Below are 26088 nucleotides of genomic sequence, written 5' to 3' on the forward strand. Positions count from 1 at the left end.
TGGTGAATCAGCGTCCACGTTGATGCTTTCAGACATTGTTCCTTCTCTCTGGGCTGTTTTTCATGTAGATTAACTTTCATATTGTTTACAGTTACTCATTCAGAAAGTACACTATTGAATGAGAATCTTGTTTAAAAATAAAAGGAGTACTTGTGGCACCTTAGAGATTAACAAATTTGTTTGAGCATAAGCTTTTGTGAGCTACAGCCTACTTCATTGGATGCATTCATGAAATGGGCTGTAGCTCACGAAAGCTTATGCTCAAATAAATTTGTTAGTCTCTAAGGTGCCATAAGTACTCCTTTTCTTTTTGTGAATACAGACCAACACGGCTGCTTCTCTGAAACTTGTTTAAAAATAGCTCTCATTTCATTCACACTGTTTTTACAGGATGTTATGACTGATTCACACAAGATGGCAAACAAGCCACAAAGAGCAACCTTGTGGGTAGATAGCTGGGTCATTAAACCAGTGAGAAGTGTGGAATGTCGAATGAAATGAAAAATCTTCCTTGAAGTAAATACAGAGAGATGTGTGTCATAATGAACATTATACTCTCCTCATTGTGGACAAAATGGACAAGGCTTGCAGTGGAGAGTCATTATAACGTAGTGATTTGGTCATACTCAAATATAAACCGCCTATTGGTTGTTTTTGACTGTCTTAATTCAGAGGTTCTCAAAGTGTGGTCCACGAGCTCCATTCAGGTGGTCCACACCTTAGTTCCCTCTAAGGTGCATGCCTGGGCAGCCGCACACAAGAGAATGAAGAGCCACCCACCTAATTAGTGGAGCCACGCAGGCATGGCTCCACTAATTAGGTTCCTGGACCCTGGAGAAGACGCACATGTAAGGTGAGGTGGTGGCCTTGGGGGAAATAGAGGGTAGGTGGGAGGGGGCAGTGGGGTGAGAAAAGGGGGTGGGGGGAATTTGGGACATGCAGGGCTGCAGAGGCCAGAGAAAGAGGCAACTTTCCCTAGTTCCAGAGCTGCGGCTGCCAGGGGAGAGACCCCCCCCCCTTCCCAGCCCAACACAGGGGCTGCCGCGGGGGAAAGAGGGCACATCCATTGCATTAAAAAGGCAAGACTACTGAAATTAAAATATGAGTTGTGTGCTTTTATTTGTAGAACAAAAAACAATTATTATTAAGGGTTTTTTTAATATAGTGCTTTTATCCAAAGCTCTTTACAATAGTTAGCTAACGTTACAAATAACATTTGGAAAGATCATTAAGTGATCCGCTGAGACCCTCAGCAATTTTCAAGTGGTCTGCGAAAAAAAAAGTTTGAGAGCCATTGGTCTAATTGATTAGGTTGTAATATAAGTAAATACAGCAGTGCAAAATCAAAAAGGAGATAGCCAATATAGACTATTAGATCTTCTGCTCCTAAGGAGGCCAATATTACTCCTCGCACAATGTAGGGTATTAGCACTGTCATACTGTCTCAGAGCAGTACCGTAGCTCATTAATATTTAGCACTGAGGACCAGAAAGAGTAAAGAACCTAACATTTAATAAAATTCTCATTTGCTTGCAACAAGGAACAATTCTCCACTGAAGTTCTGAGTCACTTGTTAGCTCAGAGTAGCAGCAGAATCTGAAGTCAATTCATCCATTTCTGACCAGCAGGTGTCAGCGTAGTTAATAGGACCGGGCATCCCTTCATCTGTAAAACTGATCATCGGAGCCAAGGACTTGACGTATTAAATTAAACAGGGAATCATTAATGGGCACTTAATAGTTGTGTGCATATGGAGCTTTAAGGTGCTGTATATTTCTCTGAAGCAAATCAAGTACTGTACCATTGCAAACGTTTCCCTTAGACATGGGGGGAGGGTGAGCAGGGGAAAGAGATTACTCTAGATACAATGACATGAAGACAGAGATTACCTTGGGTTTTCCAATGGCCGGTCCAGAGGAGATGAGATGCCAAGGGTTCTGAGTATTAAACTCCAATTTTGCTGCTGACTTGCTTTGTAATTTTGGACAAGTCACTTAAGCCCCTCATTCTTAGTTACCCCATCAGCACAATGGGGATAAGTATAATTCCGATCATAGGGAGGTTGTCATCATGGCAAATCCCAAAAGCACAAGGACGTCTTTGCAAATCAAGCACCACCCAGCGCAATCTCTGGCCAAGTGCTCTGGCTGTGTTTTCAGTTTATTTCCATTCCTGGCAATCTTATCGAGCTACCAATGCTTTTGGTGCCCGTGTGATCACCAGCCATGCAGTGGCACTTTTTCATACACACACTTCACAATTCTTTGGCCTTCCCTTCTGATAACTCCATACCAACAAGGCCACCAAAACCAAACTAGTGCTATTTTAAGCAAAATAGGTTAAAAAAAAAAACTTCAGACAGAAGAGTGATTTTTTAATTAACATCTCTTTAAAAGAATGATTTTAAAGATCCCCCCATCTCCCTACCCCCCCAGGAAGGCGCACCACAAGGGGCAGATAGGGTAAATTTGAGGACCTCATCAAATTTCCTCACCTCTTCCAGGCAAGTGCTCAAAAATTAATCTTCAGGCAAAATCTCTTGGTTCATCAAGTTTACAAGAACTAAGTCAATATATTTTACCCAGTCACATCTGACTATCATTGTTTGACTAAAAGCCACACCTTTCCGATGCCTCCATCCTGGGGAGCTCCTCCTACGACGTCTGTGGTAGTCGGCTGGGAAAAATGACCTGCTGTCACTGCATATCCTGTGCAGGAGGTTGGGTGGGGTGATGGGAAAGAGAAAGAAAAAAAACCATCTGGATCACACTAATCAGGTTCCACCGTTCCTCTTGGAGTGTAAATATTCCAGCATCATGCAAAAAGCAGCAGGCACTCACTTTGTACAGGAACTCGTCAACATTCAGTTTAAGTGTACATCACAGCAGGAAATTACAATAAGCACTCAATTGTTTTTCCAAAAGCCAAGAACATGAAGGTGTGGGTGGGAGCCCAGTGAAGGAGAGGCAAAGGTAGGAGGGACAATAAGTTAAGAATCCAGATGTAAGAGGAATGAGAAGCAGTAAAAAACAGAAACCTGCACACACAGAGTCAAGTGACCACATCATCAGGAAGAAATAGCTTTCATGCCTGTGAATGACAATCTCATGTATGCCAAAGAGAATACTACTCCCTCAGTTAAAGTAACCACCATTTGTGGCATGGAAAAAGCAAGTGCCTTTTCAGTTCATAGGGAAAAAAACAAACAAAACAATAGATGAAGAGGTCAGCAAAGTTAATACTTGAAAAAGAAAAAACAGGAGTGAATTTGAAACAGTATATATAGAAAGTGTATTTGAAAAAGGTAGATCAAAGTTTTGTCTTGTTTGCCAAATTAAAAATTACATAATACAAGTTTCAAGGAGTCTAAGGAGAGAACTGGGTTTCTTTCCCTTTTAAGGATGTTTTGTATTTAGCTCACCCTTCCATTGTGAATTCTCAATCTCCTGTCCACATGCTAAACACTGTAATTCAGGTGTAATCAGTGAAAAAATCTATATATGACTTTACATATATACACATACTGTTCACTTAACTATCCTTGAGTGGCACCTGCTAAATTATATTTATAAAAGACTGCAGGTTCAGGAAAATCAGCCTGAGTCTTTAGTCGAACAGCATTAGACTGTTGCCTGTTGAGTTTTCCAAGACTTGACACTCCTAAATACTGGGGATTAGGTGGAAGCCTTTACATTAATTTCACTTGTGACATTAGTTGATTTTAAAGCAAGGCCTCTAGAAGTTAAAGCCTAGTCTGTTAAACACCTACAGAATCTGCTCCACTCCCTAGCCCATCCCTCCCTGGTCTCTTACTAACACATCATTTATATAGTGCTTCATTTATTCAAATGAACTAATCATTCTACAGATACAGAGGAGCCGTTTAGCCCAAACCACACAGTAGGTCATGGCAGGGCCACTACTAGAACTCTGGCATTCCTGGCTTCCAGGCTGTTACTTAGTCTACTAGACCATACAGTCTCTCAGTACAAACCTGTTTTCTATATTCCAATGGCTATAATGTTGGGGGAAGAGGGAGGAAATGAACTAGTGAAAGTCCTTCACTGTTTTTTTCCTATATATTTTGTCAGGTAACCCACCAGCCACTCAAACCATTTTAAGCTAGCCACTTATTCTTTTACTCTACACCAACAAAACATTATTTCCACATTATTTCCAATTGCTCCCTTATTTTAACCTATTTCCAGCCTGACATCGGGGTCCGAGCAGCTACTTGCCTAAGTATGTGTACCGCCTGGCTATCACAGCATCATCATTCAGTTTGAAATAGGTGTTGTCAGTGAGGTTCAACACTTTGACAGTTCCCGTCCAGTAAAAAGATCCTGGTGCTCCCATGATGACCAGCTCCTATGAGAGAAAAGAGAACAGGGAGGGAAAGGAACCAGAAAAAAAAATACAAAAGGATTAATCACAGCAAGCAATCGTTATGTTTTATAGGGCCAGGGGAGATTTAAATCAAGGCTTCAAGCATGAATCTGCCCACAGAAAAGAGTCAGAATTATTCCTATGTTTATACAGTACTTTTCATCCCAAACATCCCCTAAGGAAGTTTTTGCCAATACTGGAGGCACTTCATCCCACCATTAAAATACCTGAGTTCTCCTCCAACCCTTGCCCTTAACAGATACTTGGAATCAATACACCTCTGTTGAACCCTCCTGCTACTTCTACAAGAAGTATCCCCAATCAATCTCACAAGCTACTGAACATGCCTACAAACACGCTCTTCCAACAAGTGTTCCTCCCACCTGCTTCATCCTCCTATTACCCCCGAGAAGTAACAAAACTGAGCTACAAAATCCATCCACTCATTCACCAAGCACCCTGGATCTACCTCCCAATCTGCTGCGGACGGCTCACAGCTTCCAGGTGACATCGTGGACAAAAAGTCTATGGTTCAAAACAGACTGAAGGACAAAATCATCAGCTACTGTAAGTCAATTGATCCTTACATCAACTGAGGATTTGGACCTATGAATTTAAGAGAATTTGATAATATGAGAAACTTAGAAATGTAGATAGATCCTTAAATGCACGTGGACTGTGTGTGTTTTGAGAGTGGGACTGTGCAAAACTCAGACTAGAGTCATGTACTTCAGCTGAGTTTCAAAGGGACCTGGGCCAATTTATGATTTTAGGTGGAAACCACTAGGCACCTGATGGTTATACTTTGTTTTCATCTGAAGTCAGGAAAAAATGTGATAGTTTTAATATTTCGGCTGAGTTTTGCTTTGAGTTTCTTGGACTTGACATTCAAACCAAAACTCAGGCTGAACAAAGTCTTGAGAACTAAAATCAAAGAAAGATTCAAATGGACCCCTGCAGTGGAAGACACTGAGTTTCCCACCCTTCCATTTGAGAGAAGGGGAGCCTTCCAATTAGCAATAAGAACCACAAACATGTAATATACAGTGGTAGTGGTGGAAAAGAAAAAAAAACTGAGCACAGAGTGAAATCATACAGATGGTGATCCCTGGCTGAAAGCCAAGCCCAGCTGAAAAAACTAGAGTCACATTTGAAGGATTTGATTTAGCTGAACTAGGAAAGGGCAGAATAGGAGTTAAAATAAGCCCATCATAAGAACTGGACAGTCTATGATGTAAGAGAACTGAGTGAAAATTGGCTTCTATTTTCCTCACCCCTCAAGAAATAGTGTAGGAGGCATTCAAGCTCATTGCCGGTGAGAGAGACTACCCTTGCTGTATTCCACAGGCACTGGGGAAAACCACACTCTTTCCTTCTACCTTGGCACAAGCCATGAATCACGGTCATCATGCAAACCGTACAAGTCTTGGAATTGACTCAGTTACAATGTCACTGTTTCTGCTGGTTTGCCAGAGGAGCACAATGGGGAGAGTGCCTTGTTCTGAGGACTTTCAGAGTTTGATCAAAGTGTAGGAATATCACTACAACAACAACAACATGAATGTTGTTCCTAAAAGGGGAAGACTATGTCTAAGTGCTTCAGACTACCCTAAAGTGAAGCCTCTGTATAAATGTACCTCTGGAGAAACAAATTGGTGCAGGAGGCAGACTGGAGGAGGTGAGGAGAGGAAAGGTGGGAAGCTGCAAGGCAAAGTAAAGGGATTTAAAAAGTGACACTTCTGGGGAAAGGATGCTGAAGTGCCAGAGCTTAGGCCCAGTTGTCAAACATGGGATCCTACACGGACATGCAAATCCCACATCGGGATGCTCTTAGGATATGAAATAGGCATTTCTGACCACAGCAGATTGAAAAATGATGCACTGACCAGCAGCTTTTTATGTGCATTTTTTAATTAAAACCTAAGCAGTTGTGTTTGTGTTGCTTGTCTGATAGAAGACCACCTCAGGATGGTGAAATGGTAGATTATTTCTTTTCTCAGGGGAGAGGGACCATATGTAACCATGAGGCAGAATCCCACCTGGGATTCTTATATCATGTGTTCTCATTTGAAAGCCCTTCATCCAGGATTTTTTTAAAAAATGTATCTTTTGGTCACTGAAGATCTGTTGTGTACAACGAGAAATAAGGCAGCTAGAGCTTTTAGAGGGAAATCCTATACTCCGTACCCTATGTCCAGAGACACTTTACTCCAAACCACAGGGCGTTGGAGGGAATTTTCTGCCACATCAGTGATGAACGTAATAAGCATTATTCTCAGCTCTGACAAGACAGAGCAGTACAGCCATGAATTATTGCTGTAGAATTGTGTGAATATTTATGGAAATCTGTGCCTCATGCAGCCATACTATGAAATCCAGGAAGCCTGTGGTACAGAGTTTCCTTGTTTCTTTTCATTGCGCTGACAGACAGCTGGTTTTCTTCACCTGTTTTCTATAAAAAGGGTCACAGGAAATTGTAACCCAGTAATCATGTCAGTAACACAGCCCCCATTACCAGAAGAGTGGTGAGAAACTCCTGTGCTAGAGTGTTCCAGTCCAGTGGAGGCTAAATAAGGGCATTTCATGATGATACACAGGGACATAGATTGCAATACGCAGCTAAATAGAGGGGTGTGCTAAGCTACAGGTTTTATTCTTGGGAGTGGCTGTGCCCTTGAGGACCATGAATTTTCCCTGGGCAGAAACAACTAGCATCAGCAGGACTGAGCGCATGAGTGTACAGTAGGGGCTTGCCTGTTTGACCCAGAAGTCGTTTATCTACATTTCCTGCTCAGGCTGCAGCTCCATAAGGCAGGAGCACTAAAAGTTCAAAGACATCTTTTGAACTAGGCTGGTGAGAGAACTTTACAGCATGGAAAAAGAAACAGCCTTGATAGTGCAGACAAGCCAGGAAACAGCTGTTGCTGACAAGTCTCCTGTTACCAGGCACAGTGCCATTGTCGTAAGGGTTGCCACCCATTCCCAGTATACTTGGGAATATCTCATTCCAGTTTTTCATGTAGCGAACTCTAATTCTGTTTATACTAACCAAGACAATAAACCCTCTGGCCCAAATTTGATGGCGGTGTGTAAATTAGACCCCTCTCACATTATCTTGAACTCCTAGCGCTAATTATACCCATTCTGCTGGGTCCAGGAGAGCTCTACCTTCCGTACCAGAAGGCATAAAGAGACTCGTTTAAATTACACCTCCTTGGCACAAAAGTTCTACTAGCTGAGACTCCCTTAGACATAAGAACCCAAGAAGAATGTAAGCAGCTCCAAGGGACTTTAACTCAATGTAAAGGGCTCTAACTTACACATCACCTACAAGTCTGACCCTCTGCATCTATGGGAATCTAAATAAACAAGTCAAAGTGAATCTAACTGCATCTTAAGGACAGCTAAGTTGATGTGATATATACGTTCAGGGGACAGGAAGAAAATATATGCAACACCGGAGTTTGTCTACACAGTAGGCAATGCGCACTGGGTGTGGTTTCTAAAGCGCGCTAATTATTGTGCACTAATTGGTCCATGTAGGCCAGCTGCTGAAAGTTCCCTAGTGCATTTTTACATATTGCTGTTTCAAGCGCACTACATTAAAGCACACTAGGAACTCTTAAAGCACACCATCAAGGCCTATACAGAACAGTTATTGTGCAATACATTAGTGTGCTTTAGAAACCACACCCACATAGTGCGCATTGCTGCACTGCATAACTAAGCCCATAGATTCCCTTCTAGTATTACTTGGAGTCACCTGTATTCCTATCAGAACTTGGCCCTCTCAGTTTAGTGATTACTTACTTTTCTTCTCCTTTTCCATTGTCTCCAGCACTTTTGAAGTTCATTAATTTTAAAATTTTCTTACTGCATCTGCTATTGCTCCTCTTGCTGTGAGTCTATTAGTTCTCTCCCAAGCACTCTGAACTGGCAATTCAAAGCTATACCTTCTGGAAGTCACCAATAGGAAGCAATGCTTCCAAAGTAACTGATTTAGAACAGCCCAGGAGTTAGTGGGCTAATGGCAACGGCATACACTGAAGTAACAACAGAAAACCACTGACTCTTTTAAAGATGAAGGAACCAGACCCAGGGAAGGAGGGGCATAGGGTTGATTGGAATAGAAAGACAAATATACGTAGAAGGGGAGAACTGAGAAGAGAAGGCCCGAACTTTATGCCGCTTTCCAGATCCCTATATTGTCCTATTCCATCTCTATATTGTCCTCCCCTTTCTTTTTAATCGGGATATTGAATAGGGGCTTAATTTATCTACAGTGTTTCACTAAATGAACCATTAATCATCATGCTATCCTCCACCTTTCAGTAGGTCAGCAGAAGTCACAGACATCTCACCACTAGATTAAACAGCTGAACTTCAGGAAAGTTTCATCCTAAGTCTGAATTTCGCAGCTCAGGCCCATCTCTGATATTGTTATCAATGTAAAGTCACCATCATCCGTCACACAGGCCAGGATTTTCCAACGTGTGCAGAGATGTTACATGCCCAGCTTAAGACAACTTGAAGGGACCTGATATGCAGAATGTGTCAGGCACCCACTCTCTGCACCTAGGCCTTTTTTTCAAAAATCGCTCAAATTGGGCACCCAAAAATCACTAGTCACTACTGAAAAACTTTGGCCTAATATTTGTTTTCATCTTTCTAAACATACAGCAAACGATATTCTAGACCATGACACAGGTAAAATCTATGTTGATTCCTTAAACATTTATCATGTAAAATTTGCTCACACAAGTAGTCCCACTACTAGTAAAGGAGCTACCCTCATGAATAAGGATTGCTCTATTGAGTAAGGGTTATAGGACTCAGTCCTTACTGAATCACATATGAAGAGAGAAACAGACTCTTTCCTCCATGGTATCTTTGGCTTTAAAAACTAATAGAAAAAAAATGAAGAAATTCTAAAAAGAGGTGGGTGTACCATTAGGAGAAGGTAGTTTGTGTTTGATATGAATGCTCCTGATAAATTTAGGGTAAAATGTTCTAATTTTTTGGAAGTCCAAAAACAAATTTCTCTACAGAAATAATGAACCCTGATGTCATTGAAGTGAGATCAATGGTGTTGCAATTTGACCCAGCATTTATGTAACATTTATGTAGCCCTGTCCAGCCATGGCTCTGAAAAACATATTCCACAATACCAGTTCCGCCTTTTTGAGACAGCAAGAATGGATAAGGCATCAGAAAACAATGTGTTTTCTAAATTTAAGGACTATTTAAAATCATTTCATTCATGGGGGGAAATTTTAAAGCTAAAGTTAAGAGAATAAATAAAGAGTAAATCCAGAGACAGAGGCTGTGGGAGTTATATGAATAAAATATTCCCTCAGGATAGCCTTCAAAGTTCATTCATTCTTCCCTGGGGGTACTTGAGCATAAATCCATTCATGTGGTTCATATATGTATTATGTAACGTATGAGACTTCACAGTGACGCGTTTCCAGAACTGTGGGAGGAGAGACAGCGTAAAATGGGGGTGTTTGTTTGCTGTGTTAATGAAGTCAAAGGATATATGCCAAGTCCATAGAGTGCAGCTAAAGGCATGTTTCTGTTTCCACATTCCTTCACAGTGCACATGGCAAAACAAGCAGGAAAATGCATCAGCAAACTTGAACTTTTAATCAAAACCACCATTACCCACCTCAGTGAAGAAGCCTGCTATTCCAGCCTGACACGAGCCATGCTCTTCCCCGTATTTCTTCTTATACTCTAGATTGGAGGGGGAGGAAGAAAACAAACCACAGTCATGTCATTCCATGCCAGCTGCGTGCGGCTTACAGTTCGCTGAGCTCCCCTGCTTCATTCCACATGGACTGCTGAGTGCTGAGCCACAAAAGAGATTAACTGGAGCCAAAGGAGGAAAAACTCAGGAATTCAGTGAGCCTCAGAAATTTAGGCCTCTCTTTCACAGTATATGTATATTGCCAACATTTACAGTTGACCAGTCTTTGCTGAAGAGGAACAGCAACAAACAAAAAATCCCATTTGTGATCATATAAGGTTAAAAACTTTCAGTGACAGGACAGGAATAGTAAGACAATAGCAAGAGGGCAAGAAAGCAGGCTCAGGAATTGAATGCTGTAGGTCTCAGTGGTATACCAGCAACAGCAATATTGCCTATTGAATTATAATTGTGTAGTTTAAGGCAATACACTCTTCTGTTCCAGCTGAGCTATCCAGCCACATTGCTGTAAATGTTGGCTAATAGTTACAACAAGGGAGTAGGACCCTTGGATTCTCTCTGCAGATCTGTCATTCACTTAATGTGTGGCCTTAGGCAAGCCACTTAACCTCTCCTGTGCATCAGATTTTCTATCTGCAAAACAGGTATAGTAATACTCAACTATAACACAGTGGTATAGTTTTATGCAACATAGTGTGGTGAAGTTTAGTATTTATAAAGTGATTTGAGCTCCATGGCTAAGAGGTACTATATAAAAGCGCAAAGTATTACAATACTGGTGTATTCAGCAAACCAAACTAATCACAACGACCCTCCTCCCAGACTTATTAGCAAATAAAATCTAGGCCTAGTGGCAGGACACTCTATCCACCCAAAACAATAAAATAATGGAAAAAAAGAAGTTGAGAGGAAAAACCCTTGCATTCATTTCTACTTTCATATTGCCTACAATGCAATTGAAAACATACTTCAACCCTTCATAAGGTTTCATTTCCAACTTTAAGCGATACCAAAAAAGATGTACCCCAAATTCACCAAACTTGCATTCCAACACAAAACCTTAACATTGACTTCATATGCTTCTTAATTAACAGGTAAATCATACATCACACTGACTGTCACAGGTTCACACGGCTGAGGAGTTATTCTGCCGTAACACTGCTAAGGTCATTGTCAAGGTTTAAACGGAACTCTGTAATGGTTTAGGAACCTTAACTATGGTGCAGCTATCATTGCACGCTAGCTACATTTACTTGGCCTCTACCCTTCTTGGAAGAAATGGAATGTAAATTGGCTGCCTCTTTGCGCTTCAGAGCCGAAAGAGCTCAGATCACCTGTGAAGTGTGGGACAACTCCAAAGGAAGCAGTGCTGCCCTAGGGTGACCAGATAGCAAATGTGAAAAATTGGGAAAGATGGGGGGGGGGGGTTATAGGAGCCTATATAAGAAAAAGACCCAAAATCAGGACTGTCCCTATAGAATCAGGACATCTGGTCACCCTATGCTGTCCACAAGTTAAATCAAGCCGCATGGGTGGCCAGATAAAAATTTCTCCTCTCTACTACTTCTGATTAGCATTCAGTCTTTGAATCATAAGCAGGACCCCTAAAGTGTACAGTGCTTCTTCGATCTGTACAAATTCTTCAACACTCATCTTTGAGTTCCTCTCTCCACACTGCCAACTCCCCTCACTCCAGCTTGAACACCAAAACTCCTCACTCTCCACCTGGGCCAGAGGAAGCATTTATTGCTGTACCAAGGCCTCTTATTGCTAAAAATCAATCTGTCCACTTTTTATTCAAAATACTCCAGTTATTTTCTAGAGACGAACAGGAACCATATCTTCTGAAACAAACATCCCCAAACTCTCAAAATCTGAACCAGAATCTTTACAATGGGCCAAATCAAAACCTTGCATCCAAAATACTCTGAACTTTGGAGTGTTTGAAACCCAGATCTGGGTCCAAATTTTGCCACGCGGCCCCATCTCAGTTTTCTTTATTTTCCAAGCTTTACCAAACGAATGAATGTGCAATTGCAACATATTGCCACTTCCTGAATATTACAATATCTTCCCATGGATAAAGGGGGCTCCAGGGAAACAGAGTAATTCAGTTTCTAAAAACATTCACCATATAGCCTGGTAACACTTTACAATAAGTAACCATTAACTCTTGCTAAATTACAAAGGAATTTACAAGGAATTGCTCGGCATGTTACCCCTTTAGAACCAAATCAGTTCCTCATGGTGTGTGTTATTCTACTGAAGACCAAAAGAACTTAATAAACCATTCGTCTCTTCATGGAAACCGTTTTTAAAACATATACTAAAGGAAACAGTGACAGGACTAACAAGTAATTACTTTAGCATTTCACACTAGTAAAAACACCTAAGGTCTAAAAAGTTGAGTAGGTAAATGAATGACATTTTGTCACAGCTGAGGCTCTCTCAATTTTTCAGAATCTGCTAAAATTGCAGCTAGGGCTGACAGTGACAGGTCTGATGGCATAATCAATGCAAAGTACAGCCTTGATCCTCATGGTGTAATATGTTTGTAGATAACCCCTGTGTCCACACAGTGGGTTCATGTGGGCTCAGGGTCCACCAGCATGGTGCACCTTTCAGGTTCAGAGTTTAAGGCAGCAACTCCACTAGGAGCATATGAACATTTAGTTTAAAACTCAAGTTCTCAGGGCAGTTCAGCTCTATCCCCACCAGTTTATTACTAGCCCTGCACAGAGAGTTATTTGTGGAGTTAGCCTCTCCTTGTAAGGGAGGATTTTGTATTTGTTTATTTAAACCCGATCTTTTATTTGATGAGGACCAACAGTCGTGGCTTTCTCTTTCTAGCATTACTTTTCTGGGACGATGCCAGGCAGGCATGTCACAGGAGCCCTTTTTTTTTTTTTTTTGGTTAGAGTCTGTTTTTCATCCTTACATAGGACCATGCCAATGTCACATATTCTTGATCTGTCCAACTCGAACCCTTTGATTCCCACCACAGTAACGTATTTTTATTTAAATGGGACATGCTCATCCGGTGGAAATTCTCTCCTCACCCTGACTCTCTACTTGAAAAGTTGCCCTGTAATCTTTCACGGTCACCCACTTATGGTCTAATTCCATATCCTATATGCCTGGCTCCCAGGAAGTGTCAGTTTTCCAAGACTTCAACAGCTTTGCACAGGCTTTTGCAATGTAGACACCTAACCCTTTTGAGAAGATGGTAGCTGTCTTCTTTATTATTTTAAGATATAGCTTCTTTTGCTGATGAAAGGTACCAGATAGGTAGCCCTGGAAAATGATCTCTGATGTTTATCCACAGGACAGATGCAGCTCATGTAGATAACATAAAATTTCCCACACTAGTACACCAGAGTGCCTCAGCTCTAACCTAAAGGGACCACTTCTATGAGGGAGAAGTTAGTTCAGCATCTCAACTCACTGACTCCTTGGCCTGCTGAGACTGGTAAAATGGATCAGCCAGGTGCTTAGCTGAATTAAGTCAGGCTAGCTCCACAGACCACAACAGAACTATACCGATTTACACCTGGTGAAGACCTGGCCCAAAGCCAGTGTGTTCAGAACTCGAGTGAGACCATCATTTAATTCCACACACAGGCCACCTATCATTTACTAGGCAAGTATCAGCTTTCAGTCACTACCAACATTACCAGGACCAGTGACTTAGAGATGAAAAACTAATCACTTATTAATAGAGATGGTCAGGGAAATTTTCAACAAAATGATTTTTGCCAGAAAATGCCAATATATATTTTTTGTAGGAACATATTTGTTTCGATAAACTTTTGTTGAGATAGGTTTTCAGGTCAGAGTGAGTGAGAGAGAGAGTGTGCGCACGTAAGTGTGGACCACGCATTCCAGAATAGCCAATAGCCCAGTTGTTAGGGTACTAACCTTTGGTGTCAAGAGATACAAGGACTTATTCCTGAATCTCCCACATCACTGGTGAAGGCCCTAACCACCTGGCTACAGAATCAGTCATTCCTTCTGGCCCAATGAATATTTAATTATTGATACCAAGGGGAACAGCTCCAATAGAAGAGATTAAGATCCACTGCAGAATAGCTAATAGCCCAGTGGTAACAGCCCACCCCACTACTCATTAAACTATCTTCTCCAAGCCTCCAACTTTTAAAAATTGGTTTAGCCCTCATTTAGAAGAGCAGAAATATTTAAATTTATATATTTAAAAATATATAAATATATTTTTTTAAACACAGCCAACCTCCATGTCTTCCTGTTAAGGAGCTATGACAACTGCTACATGCCAGTCCTGTTGACATTTTGACAAACGTATGTTTTATTTCACTGTAAAACTAATAGATTTGGCTCACGGTTTAGTTAAACATGTTCTTTAAGAAAGTCACTGTACAATTCAGCTTTAAAAAAAAACATTGCCAAATGTTCAAATTTTGTACCGAAAAATTAAATTAGAAGATTTCAGGCAGATGATGATATGAATTAGTCCCAATAGCTCAGCAAAGGATGAAAGTCAATTAAAACATAATATTTCCAGTTCTAATATTTTCTCCTTCTTCACATTTATGTCCAGATTTCACCAATTCCTTTCAACACAATCAGTCATGGGTTTAACAATGTTATTGCTTTTTATTATTTATAAAACACCCAAAAGCACGTTCCCACTGATTTCAAAGGAATTTGCATCAGACCTGTACAGGACAAATAAAAAGACAAAAGGTGAAATCCTGTACCCACTGAAATCAATGGGAGTTTTACCATTGACTTCAGTGGGGCCAGGATTTCACCCACAGTTGACACACCAAAGAGTTTACGACAATCTAAAGGCCAAATCCTGCAAACACTTATGGACATAAGTGATTTTATCCACAAATGTAGTCCCACTGGGCGTGTACTCCTTTTCATAAGTGTTTGCAAGATCAGGTCCTAACTGTAAATGAGGGACCACAAACGAATATAAAACAATAGAAAGATGAGGTGAGGAAGGATAAAGGCTTTAGCAATAGGTATGTGGGATCACTCAGGTTTGGCATGCATACCTCTAGATGGTTCCAGAAAGATTTTGGGGGCAAAGTGCAACTGTGTCGGTTCAAGCAACTGGATGTTCCAAGTAGGAATTAGGTATTCATTCGGGCAACTAGGCCGGCTCACGCCACCATGGCTACATTTCTATTTTTAGTGCACTAGCGTGGATATGTCTACTCGAGCCGGAAATCACATCTTCTGGCTCCAGTGTAGACATACCCTCAGTCGCCTGTTGAAGATGTTCTGCTGCATATAAATATTATATATTCATTGGGTCAGAGAGAATGACTCAATTGTTCAATGGTTAGGGCACTTCCCTGGGTTGTGGGAAACGCAGTCTCATTGCTCTAATGACTATTTATATATAAAGTGGAACATCTTCAAAAGGAGAGCGAGTGACTACAAACCACCCAAGAACATCCCATAGCCCAGTGGTTAAGGCACTCTTACTAGAGGGGGAAGAATCAAGTTCACATCCTTTCTCCACATCAAGCAGAGTGGGAAACTGAACCGGGGTCTCCCACAACCCACGGGAGTGTGCTAACCACTGGGCTAATGTTTATAAAGGAAGTGATGGCACCTCCTCCTCCTTTTTTGTCAATGGCACCTAAGTGCCAGGAAAAAAATTGGCCAAAAACCATTTGGTGAATGTGTGTCAAATTCATGAATAGTTTCAGATCAGCCAAAACTGCACTTTTCAGCAAATAAACTCTTAGTTTTGTCCAGCTTTAGTTGAAAATCCTTGAAATCAATGGAGCTGCAGGGCTGATTTTCGCCTGCAATGTACATTTTTAAACATTCGAAAAAATATACTTCAATATACAGCATTAGGGGAGAAATGAAGAACCTATTATTGTTTGAATAAACTGAAAACATAAAATTAATTATAAAGTTAGCAATGGGTAGGATTTGTTGATTGACATGATTTTGCAACAAGTTGGACTGCGTCCACTGAGGCTTACATTTTAATGGCACGTACTGTACAGCTTTATGTGATGCACAGAGTTCAGTGTTTCCAACTCACTTGTATGGCTAATACAGTCTGTTCCAAGCAGTAAACCTATATTTCACACAAATAACTGGTTATGCCCTCCTTACATCAGTGGGCACTGGGGAACTCATCTCGTCAAGTAATTTCTGAATTTGTATATAACCACAGCAGGCTGTTATACTTAGGGTGACCAGATAGCAAGTGTGAAAAATCGGGACAGGGTTGGGGGTAATAGGAGCCTATATAAGAAAAAGCCCAAAATATTGGGACTGTCCCTATAAAATCAGGACAGCTGGTCATCCTAGTTATACTGCCTGTTGTGAATGAAAGGGAGCATTATAGCAGTCTAATTTGAATGAATACTAAATACATCTCTGACAATATAACATGGGAAAAAAATAAAGTGGGTTCAAAACCGGACTGATTTGGACAACTCCATAACAGTAGCCTTGCAGTGCGCCGAGCCATGTCCTCTCTTCTACTTACCCCCATAGTTATATCGTACCCCCACACCATCATTGTGTTATCTTAGCACTTTCACATGCGTAGATCAACTTATCCTCAATATCCTGTGAGGTAAGGTGGTATTAGCCACATTTGACAGAAGGGTAACTGAAGCATGGAGACTTTAAGGTATGTCTACACTACAGCTGGGAGCAGGCTTCCCATAGCTCATAGACAGACATGCACTAGCTCCACTTCAGCTAAAATTAGCAGTGTGGACATGATGGAACAAGTAGCGGAATGGGCTAGCCACCCAACCTCAGGCAAGCTTGCATGCAGAAGAGTAGCCCATGCTTCTGCCTGGACCACACCATCCACACTGCTCTTTTTAGTGCTCTAGCTCAAACAGAGCTAGCACATGTATCTACCCAGACTGGGAGATGCACTTCCAGCTGTAGCGTAGACATACCCTATATGGCTTCTATAGTACAAGTCAGTGGCAGACTCGAGACTAGCACCCAGGTTTTCCAATTTCCAGTCCAATGCCTTTACCTCAAAGCCATTCTTCTGCAGGTCACCCTTCCCTCATCACATCTCATCTGCAATTGCTGCCTGTCACCACCCATAAAGCACTGTTAGTAAATGCAACTGCCTTGAGATCACTGTAGCTGAAACCCTCGTAGAAGCCTTCGTCTCCTCTTGCCTCCACCATTGAAACTGCCTTCTCTATGGTCTCCGCACACCCAAAATCTCAGACTCCAGAAGGTGCCGAATGCTACTGCCTGCCTCCTCACAAATAAAGAGTCTCAGTTATGATACCGTTATCCTCAGAAAGCTCCAATGCCTCCCCATTTCATCCAGGATCTAGCTCAACATTTCTTTCCTGTATTCACAGATCTTGTGTCTCTGCTTCCCTCTTGCTCCCTCTGCTTATCTAGCATTCGCCTCCCTTGTTCTCTCTACAAGATCTTGCTACTGCTGGTTCAAGATTTCAAAAGACGTTGACAGATACAATATGATGTCATTTTTAATGCATGACAAAGTTGATGTGACAGGGTGCTTTCCCTCACCTCAATGCACACTTGTCACTAGAGCTGGGTGAAAGGTTTCAGACAAATAGTTTATTTGCTTAAAAATGCAATTTTGGGTCAACCTGAAACTACTAGTGACTATGACATGAATTCACTGGATCGTTTTGAACAAAAAAAAAAAAAGTGTGCGCTATAGTCACCAAGGGACTTACGTGCTGTTCACAAAATCAGAAGAGAACACACTGGTGCTCCCCCCTTATACTAGAATGATTAGGGCACTTACCTAGGATACAGGAGACCTGAGTTCAAACCCCCACTCAGCCTGATTTAGAGCATGGATTTGATCTCGGGTCTCCCACATTTCAGGTGAGTGTCCTAATCAGTAGGCTAGACAGTATTCTGGGCAGAGTTTCTCTCACTCTCCTGGTGAAGCTGTTCCACTTTCTATAAATAATTAAATACTCATTGGGCCACAGAGCGTGACAATGATCCCATAGCTGGGAGGTTGGGGGATAACTTGGTTCCAACCCCTGCTCCTGTGTCCATCTTCCTAGTCGCATGAAGTAATAACTGCTGGCAGGATCAGACCCTTCGGTTGTAAGCACCTACAGGCCTCTCATTCAACTGTAAAGCACGGTGCACCCTTATAGTGCTACAGAATTAATCAATATTTACAGAGCTGGGCAGGGCCCGCTTGCTCAATGCATGAACGATGAGTAGATAAATTCACTAAGGGGGAGATAGTCAAAGGGCACAAAGGAGAGTATTAGGCTGATTTTCAATGGGAGTCAAGTACCTAAGCCCCCTTTGAAAAGCCTCCATCCCCCTCCTGCCAATCAATACACTTACAAGATAAAACAAGAAACAAAAGAAAAGATAAGCCCTGATCGGTTTGCTGTGTATCAGAAAGCCAGGAGGAGGATGGAGTCCTCTATCTTTCAAATCACAACTAAAAAGAGAGGAACTGGATGAGGAACTGACCCCTTCTGCCCCAAACCAAATAAAACAAGAGTATTGCTTAAAAGCATTAGCTCCCCCACCACCACCACCAAAAAAAACCACACAATAAAGAGTTTAAAGCAACACCGACATCTGTGACGTGTTCTCAGTCATTTGCACTGGGAGCCAAAAACAACATATTTAATCCCAATCTCCTCTTCCCTGTGTTTCAGCATTTCACCACATTGGGTGGAAATTCTAGTTGTCTTTGTGGCCTAACCCCCGGTATTGAGTTTATACCACAAAGCCAGGGGATCAGAGTATAACTCTCGGAAAACTGGTAATAGGCTGGGACATTCTATGTCCCCGAAGGGGAAATCTCTCTATTCCTCTGGATGGATTGGGTGGGGGCAAGTACTGTTCCTATATTCTTTAACCACCAGAAATTATTGTTTAAGTTTCCCACCTCTCTCCCCCTGTCCCTCTGATCCTTATACCATAGAAGTAGGAAACCAGCTCATCTGTCTGTCCCCACCTCTGTTAAATTGTCTCTTGTAGTAGCAGCAGCCCTTTATCTCTGCCCATTAAGTGAGTCGGGGGACAGGATGGCTGGGTTCCTAATTTCCTTGTAGGCCACATTTGGCAGCCATTAAAAGCAAGGACAATCAAGTCAGAGTATAGCTTGGAAGGTCTTAGCTTTGTGCCCCACAAAGCACTTTAGTTCATACAAATCAGATTAGCTCCAAGCCAGAAAGATTCCACTTAACTAGCAGGCCTTCTGCTGCTCTCATTAGCTCTCAATAGCTTCCAGACTTCTGTCAGCTGTTTCAGGGAGACTGGAGAAGAATAAGACGCATCGAGACTACTATCTTGTTTCATTACTGCCCTCCAGTAAGGAAGTTTCCATTTCCTCTTTTGTTTTTAATTACTGAATCTGTATTATATGGCAAATCATTACTAAATATATAGCATACATTAACTATACTTCTGCTCCATTTACAGCAGTTAGATGCCTCTCATTATAGCTTATGTGGCAAATACTGCACTGCCTATATAATTGTATCTTATACAGTTCCAATTATAGATAACTGAAGTCCCAGGGCTTGATCTTGCAAATGCATATTATAACTTGGAACGGTGCTTGTGACCGTGAGTATTCCTGTTGGCTTCAAGCTCTGCACCTAACAGCAACTGTTTGTGGGAAAAGGCTCTTATTCTCCAACTACTTTAATTATTACATTGTGCATGTATTATTTCTACCAAATTTTTGATTTCTTTCCTTCAGTTTGGCTTTGCTGTTCCTAACCCAGATTTTCACTAAAAGGAGGATTTTTTCCTTTACTTTCTGAAGAGCTAAAGGGAAAAAACTAAGACCACAGGAAGGGAGGGTTCCAGTTAATCCTTTCAGTGAATGATCACAGCACCTTGTGTTTGAAGAATAAGCCAAATTACTTTATAGAAACCTGAAAGTCATAGAGGTAAACAAGCAGTATTATAACTTGGAACGGTGCTTGTGACCGTGAGTATTCCTGTTGGCTTCAAGCTCTGCACCTAACAGCAACTGTTTGTGGGAAGAGGCTCTTATTCTCCAACTACTTTAATTATTACATTGTGCATGTATTATTTCTACCAAACTTTTGATTTCTTTCCTTCAGTTTGGCTGTGCTGTTCCTAACCCAGATTTTCACTAAAAGGAGGATTTTTTCCTTTACTTTCTGAAGAGCTAAGGGGAAAAAACTAAGACCACAGGAAGGGAGGGTTCCAGTTAATCCTTTCAGTGACTGATCACAGCACCTTGTGTTTGAAGAATAAGCCAAATTACTTTATAGAAACCTGAAAGTCACAGAGGTAAACAAGCAGCAAACTCAGTCATCCTCAGTGATATTGTGTGACTTGATGCCTGACAGTGGAACAAACAAATCAATCCCAAACCTCCCATTTTCATTCTAGCATGCAATGAAATTAAGCCAATAGCATAGTGCACCAAAACTGCCAATTTTCCACTGGCCGCTTTGCAGATACTGGGCCCACATATTTCTATTTTCTAGCAATTCCTGGCAAATAGCCTGTCAGACTAGCAGCCATTTCACTCTGAAGCCATGATGCACAAGCAATTGTCTCTTCCAGGAGCTGCCTCTCTCCAATTATTTCAGACTGACAGCTTTTAAAAGAACACAAGGGTGGTGAAAAGAGCTCAGAGGAAACGTTGCAAGTGATTCTGTGTGTGGGGTGAGGGTGGAAAAGGGGGGGTAATAAAAGTTATTATTGCAGATTTACAATGCATTGCTTAAGTATAGTCTTGGCCTGATCCTGCCAACAGGAAGACAAGCAAACAAAAGAGGACAGTATTCAGGATAGGAGGTTTTATGGCTTCCTCACATGTTGTTATAGATCAAGTGAAGAAGTGAGTTTAAATATGGAATCAAAACATACAAGTTTCAGATGAATATTTTTGGGACCTTTTACTGATGCTCAAAGCACAAATGTTTGCTGTCCCCAGAATGGAACAGATTTTTTGAGACTGGTTACATGGGTTTCCAGTGCAGCCTATGAGAGCTGAGCACATGGTGGGTTAGACAATTCTCCAGATACACACTGCAATATATAGTTTATCTAAGTTTGCCAGTTTTGTTATGAGCTTTGTCTTCAACGTACTGGGCCTGAACAATCTCTAGGCTTGGAGCAAAACCCAAAGCAGTGAGAGACACATCCATTAGCAACTGAGGAACTGACAGACATCTACTGTGTTAACTCTCGCCCACTTACTAATGTCAGCAGCCAGCCTGTCACCGGCTGCTCCTGACATTGGAAATCAAAGGTAGTGAAGTCTTGCTCACATCAGACTGCACTCCATCTTGGCCTTCAAATCCATGTGCTTTTTCAGTCCTTGAAGCGGGAGGGAAGATTAGTGTAGACCAGTGGTTCTCAAACTTATTTGATCGAGCCTCCCTTCTTTGTGTCTGTAGTCATTTACACACACACACACACACACACACACACACACACACACACACACACACCTTAGCACCACCTACCTCTGAAGGCAGAGCGGAGAGCAGCAGGTGCTGGTTGGGCACCCAGCTCTGAAGGCTGCACCGCGCCAGCAGCAGCACAGAAGTAAGGATGGCAAAGTGATATTTGTCAATATTTTTCACAGCAGACTTGGTGCCCCATTGGCACCCTTACTTCTGCGCCGCCTCTGCTGCTGCGACCCTGGGACTGACAGCCAGAGCCCCACTGCCTCCCAGTGAGGGATTGGCCTGGGGCAGGGAGAGAGAAGCAGCTCAGGCTGTCCCCTTTATCCCTTCCTCCCAGGCATGCACGGCCCTTCTGCATGAACCCCAGCTCTTTAAAAAAAAAAAAATGCATGCAGCTCACACCTCCCTTGACACATTCCTGCGCCTCCATTGGGAGGCCCCCCCATAGTTTGAGAACTACTAGCGTAGATGATTAAGACTAACCTGGGAAACCCAAGCAGCTGTTTTCTTGAATGTTTCTCAAAGGGATAATTGCAAAAGCTTGGAGATACCCCCATCTTCCCTAATGACATACTTGTGCATTCTGGATTGGTTAATTGCTTTGGGTTCAGGAAAGGCTGTCTTTTGGAGTCTTTGAAGAATGAAATTGGATATAAATTCAGGTACAAAAACACACAAGGGAAGACTATTCTTTTTATAAACCAGAAAATTAAAGCACCCAGGACTTGGAGCTCAAACAATGAGTAAAGTTGTCTATTGTTCAAAACTCTGAAACAAGTCCTCTCACTCTCAGTGCCATTCCAGATCTATTTTGAATGACAGCAATATTTTGAGAGGCACTGAAAAAAAAATAGCATGCACCGCTGGACATTTTCAAAGTAGCAGCAATTGAAAGAGGCAACTTTATTCTAATTTGTTACACTGGTATCCTAAAATCTAGGCTTTAAGCAATAATTCTCCCTTCCTATAAATGACAGTGTCAGACTGAAAATATTTCTTAAACATGGGTGTTATCATTTCCCATTAATCTAGAATGCCAAACATGCAGACAAGTAAGAGTGGCAGTACTCATGTCACATGCCTGGTGACATCCAGATAAGGGAGTTGATGGTTTTCTCAAGATATTGTTCCAAAAAAGTTTATTATTCTATCAGTTAAGCATGGCCACACACAGTTACTCATGGAAACCAATTATCATCTTTACCCCCTTTTTTAAAGTCAAGATTGTCCTTCTGCCAAATTATGCCTGAGTCAGCAGTACTTTTTTTTAATGTATTAATGAAGGTTTATCATAGATACTTTTGGAGACAACAGGAAAATCTACTCTGTCATAATGACAGAGAAATAACACCTTACCTTCATAGCAGGGTAGTAATTTTCGACCATTGGACTGGAGGTTGGGTGGGATGATATTGCAGAAACCATGAGGGAGGATGTACTCTGTCTCATAGTAGACGTTTTTCCAGCGATGGGCACAGGCCTAAATGGATCATATCACATGTGTTACCGAAATGTGAGGCAGCAGGACACCTCTTTGTATCAAAAACACCCACCCCAATCTTTCTCCCTTTCCCCCACCTAACTCTTCCTTAGTTCTCTGAACCCCACCTTTGCTACAAAAAGGATACTCCAATTGCCATGTTCCTCCACTGCTAAGACTTGACATTGGCAATGTTGGCACCACAAATTCCAAATTTCAAAGCTCCTCCTAGCCACCCATGTCATACATATGGGTGTTCTTTGAGCAGGGACATCTCTGACAGCAGATCTCAAGACCCTTATCACTTTTGGTGCCAGGCAATGTGTCAAGTAGATCCCTTGAGCCTCATGGTGAAGGGAGGTGACATCAGGAGAACCTTTTCTAAGCAAAGGTAGACTGGGTAGAATCTAGTGGAAGAAAAGAAAGCTGTGGGGGGGGGGGTCGAAGGAGAGGAATAAGATGGGAGTAAGTGGGGGAGGAGGTGGAGGGAATGCTAAAATTGGAAGGATCACTAAGAAGGACGACAGGACAAAATTAACATTCCATTTTCCCCCTCCACCTTGTCACCCTCTTCCCCTTCCTGGTGAAAAACCCAATCACCTCTCCACAACGAGAGCCAAGACACTCAACCCAGGACGCTGTGCTCCTTGCAGTCTCAGCATAAAAGAATACAAACACCTGGCTTACACATCCCCAGCTCCCCTTCACTCCCAGAATTACCATCTCCTCACCCCCAAAGAGCTCATTCGAATCAAAGGAAATGAAATGGGAAACAGCAGGAGCTTTGAATTTGAACTTGTATCTCCAACTGGTGTAAGTCAGCATAACTCCACCGCAGGCAGCGCAGACACAGCCCCGTAGACGGATCACAAGCGTGGCCTGCTCATTCTCGTGGATCCTCTTTGTGTCGGTTAGAACCAACGGACGCCCCTGACTGCACTGTCAGCCTCACATCCCAGTCACAACCCTTCCAGTCAAGGAGGACACAACAGCACTTCCTTTGGGAGACCAGCACTTGCCTGGAGAGCATAATGTTGAAGGATGCAAGACACTCTATCCCGATGCCCATCTTATCACCTCCGTGCTGAGCACGTTGCCTCTGAACGCTCCTAGGAACGCATTATAAAACAAGCACAGTCGCATCATCCTGTCCAACTACCAGGGAATGGATAGAGCAAAACTCAATCTGGACCAGAGTCAAGACTCATTCTCACCCCTAGAAAAGCACTAAAAATCACCATGGCTTTCTTTTCATTTTAATGGAATGGACCACCACCACCAACAGTGAGCTCTCCCGAATCATCAGCTTTAAGTGATATTTATTGCTGTTCTAATCTGTAGTACTCAACCAAATGCATGTATTTACTGGATGAGATAGTTAACACAGAGGCATAATGAAGAGCTCAAGGAGCTCTGGAAAGCTTTGTTACAGAGACACATGCATTATATGAAGATTGTTTATAATGGCACTCTGACAGCCAGATGTATGTTAGGAGGCTCATAAGAAAGAACTTATTGAACTTGATTACTTGTTCTTTTAAGCAAACTTGGTTGTGATTTTAATCTCCAGGCACTCTTTAGTCAGAGTTTTTTTTTTTTTAAAACGCATCATATTTACTTTCAGAGAGATCAGGAAATTGTTTCTCTTCTGAAACATTTGCACTGGGAGTGCAAAAACACACCCATATACATTTGCATAGAGTGTGTCATACAGACACAGCTCTAGGCTGACATTCAAGTTGAGCAATGAAACCAGAGAACAGAATGTCACGGAAAGGAATGGATTTGAAAAACAAAAAAGTTATTCCGGATATAAATTGTGGAGGAAAAAAATGAATATGTTTTTTAAGTTATAGAAAGATAAATAAAGGGTTGTGATATTATAAATTCCCTTATTTTTTTACCTCCCAAAAACTGCCAATGACTCGCATACATTAACCCAGTAATCTCTTCCAAAGCAGCACAAGTGACTGAAAATTGGGGAGAGCAGCAGCAGGTCTTGCTCAGGAATGAGCTAAGGTGAAATGCTGAGGGCAGGAAAGAGGGAGGGATAAAGAAAAGTAGCTGCCGCTTAACATGGATATTTAAAACAGACTGAGGGCTGAAAGCTTCGCAAAGCTATGAGCATTTCACATGAATGAATGAAAACAAAAAAGAACAAATATTCTGTTCACTCGTATATATGAGCTGCTCCAGCCTTTTCCAGTGCTCCCACCCTATGTTTCTATTTGAGATTTTTAACCTTTCTATAAAATCACAGGCTCTGTGGATTCAGCCGTGGCAGAATTTGTCCCATACCACAATTCTGCTCCAGAATCTCAGCTTTCCATTATTTAAACTTGAGTTTATGGGTATGAAGCAAAGTATTAAAACATGAGCTGAGTGTAAGCGATGCAGTGTTGCCTGCCTGAGTCTGCAGAGAGGCTGAAACAATAGCTCTAAGAGGCATGGTCTACCCCATTCATCTCAGACTCCTCGTTTTTGTGGCTGTAGAAGTTGGCATTTTTTCAAGATGCCATGGAATTGGCATTCTTATTAAGGAATCTGCTGTTTTTCATTTGCGATCCCCAGCCATGCCAGGACCTGCCTCTAGCTGCTTCTTGCACTCCTGCTTGCCCCTCCAAAGGGACTTAATTCAATTACAGTGCACACTCCCTGCATGGTTCAGTGTAGCTGAGGCCTGGGAAGCCAGAAAGATGAGCCACTGAAGCAGGCTACAAGCTCCCCACTTCACTGGCCCATGGATGGGAAAGGAATTCCAAGCCAGAGAGCCTGAACATCTCAGGAGTTGAGTCTTGCGAGTTGAGATGGGTCAGTTGGAGATCACAGTGAAAAATCCACCCTGGAAAATCACCATAACAAATTTCATATCAATGAGTGTTTTTAGCGATGAGCTAGAGGCTGAGAGAGGGTGAGGGAATAGCAATAGAATGAACATTGTTGTGAAATTCAAGAGTTGAGGTCATACATTTTGGTCTCATTGCACGGCAAAATTTGTGGGGACCTGGATAATACAAAGGAAAAGTGGTGCAGCAATGAACCACAACAGAAATGCAAAACAAATGGAGCATATGAATGCAACCTTGCCTTGTTGTTGTTTA

At 41.9% G+C, this 26088-nt stretch overlaps 1 protein-coding gene across 1 annotated transcript in view; it reads right to left on the bottom strand.

Moving 5' to 3' along the window:
- The window catches only part of ITGA9 (integrin subunit alpha 9), a 299826-nt gene that overhangs the window by 257584 nt on the left and 16154 nt on the right, over positions 1-26088 (bottom strand). Inside the window, exons 4-7 of the mRNA XM_038393132.2 lie at positions 22864-22987; positions 10055-10122; positions 4239-4368; positions 2623-2708 (exon numbers count right to left, since the gene is read on the bottom strand). Of these exons, the coding sequence (XP_038249060.1) occupies positions 2623-2708; positions 4239-4368; positions 10055-10122; positions 22864-22987 (408 nt within the window). The remainder of the gene's footprint in view (positions 1-2622; positions 2709-4238; positions 4369-10054; positions 10123-22863; positions 22988-26088) is intronic.

Source organism: Dermochelys coriacea, chromosome 2 (genome assembly GCF_009764565.3).
Source record: "Dermochelys coriacea isolate rDerCor1 chromosome 2, rDerCor1.pri.v4, whole genome shotgun sequence".
NCBI classification, from domain to species: domain Eukaryota; kingdom Metazoa; phylum Chordata; order Testudines; family Dermochelyidae; genus Dermochelys; species Dermochelys coriacea.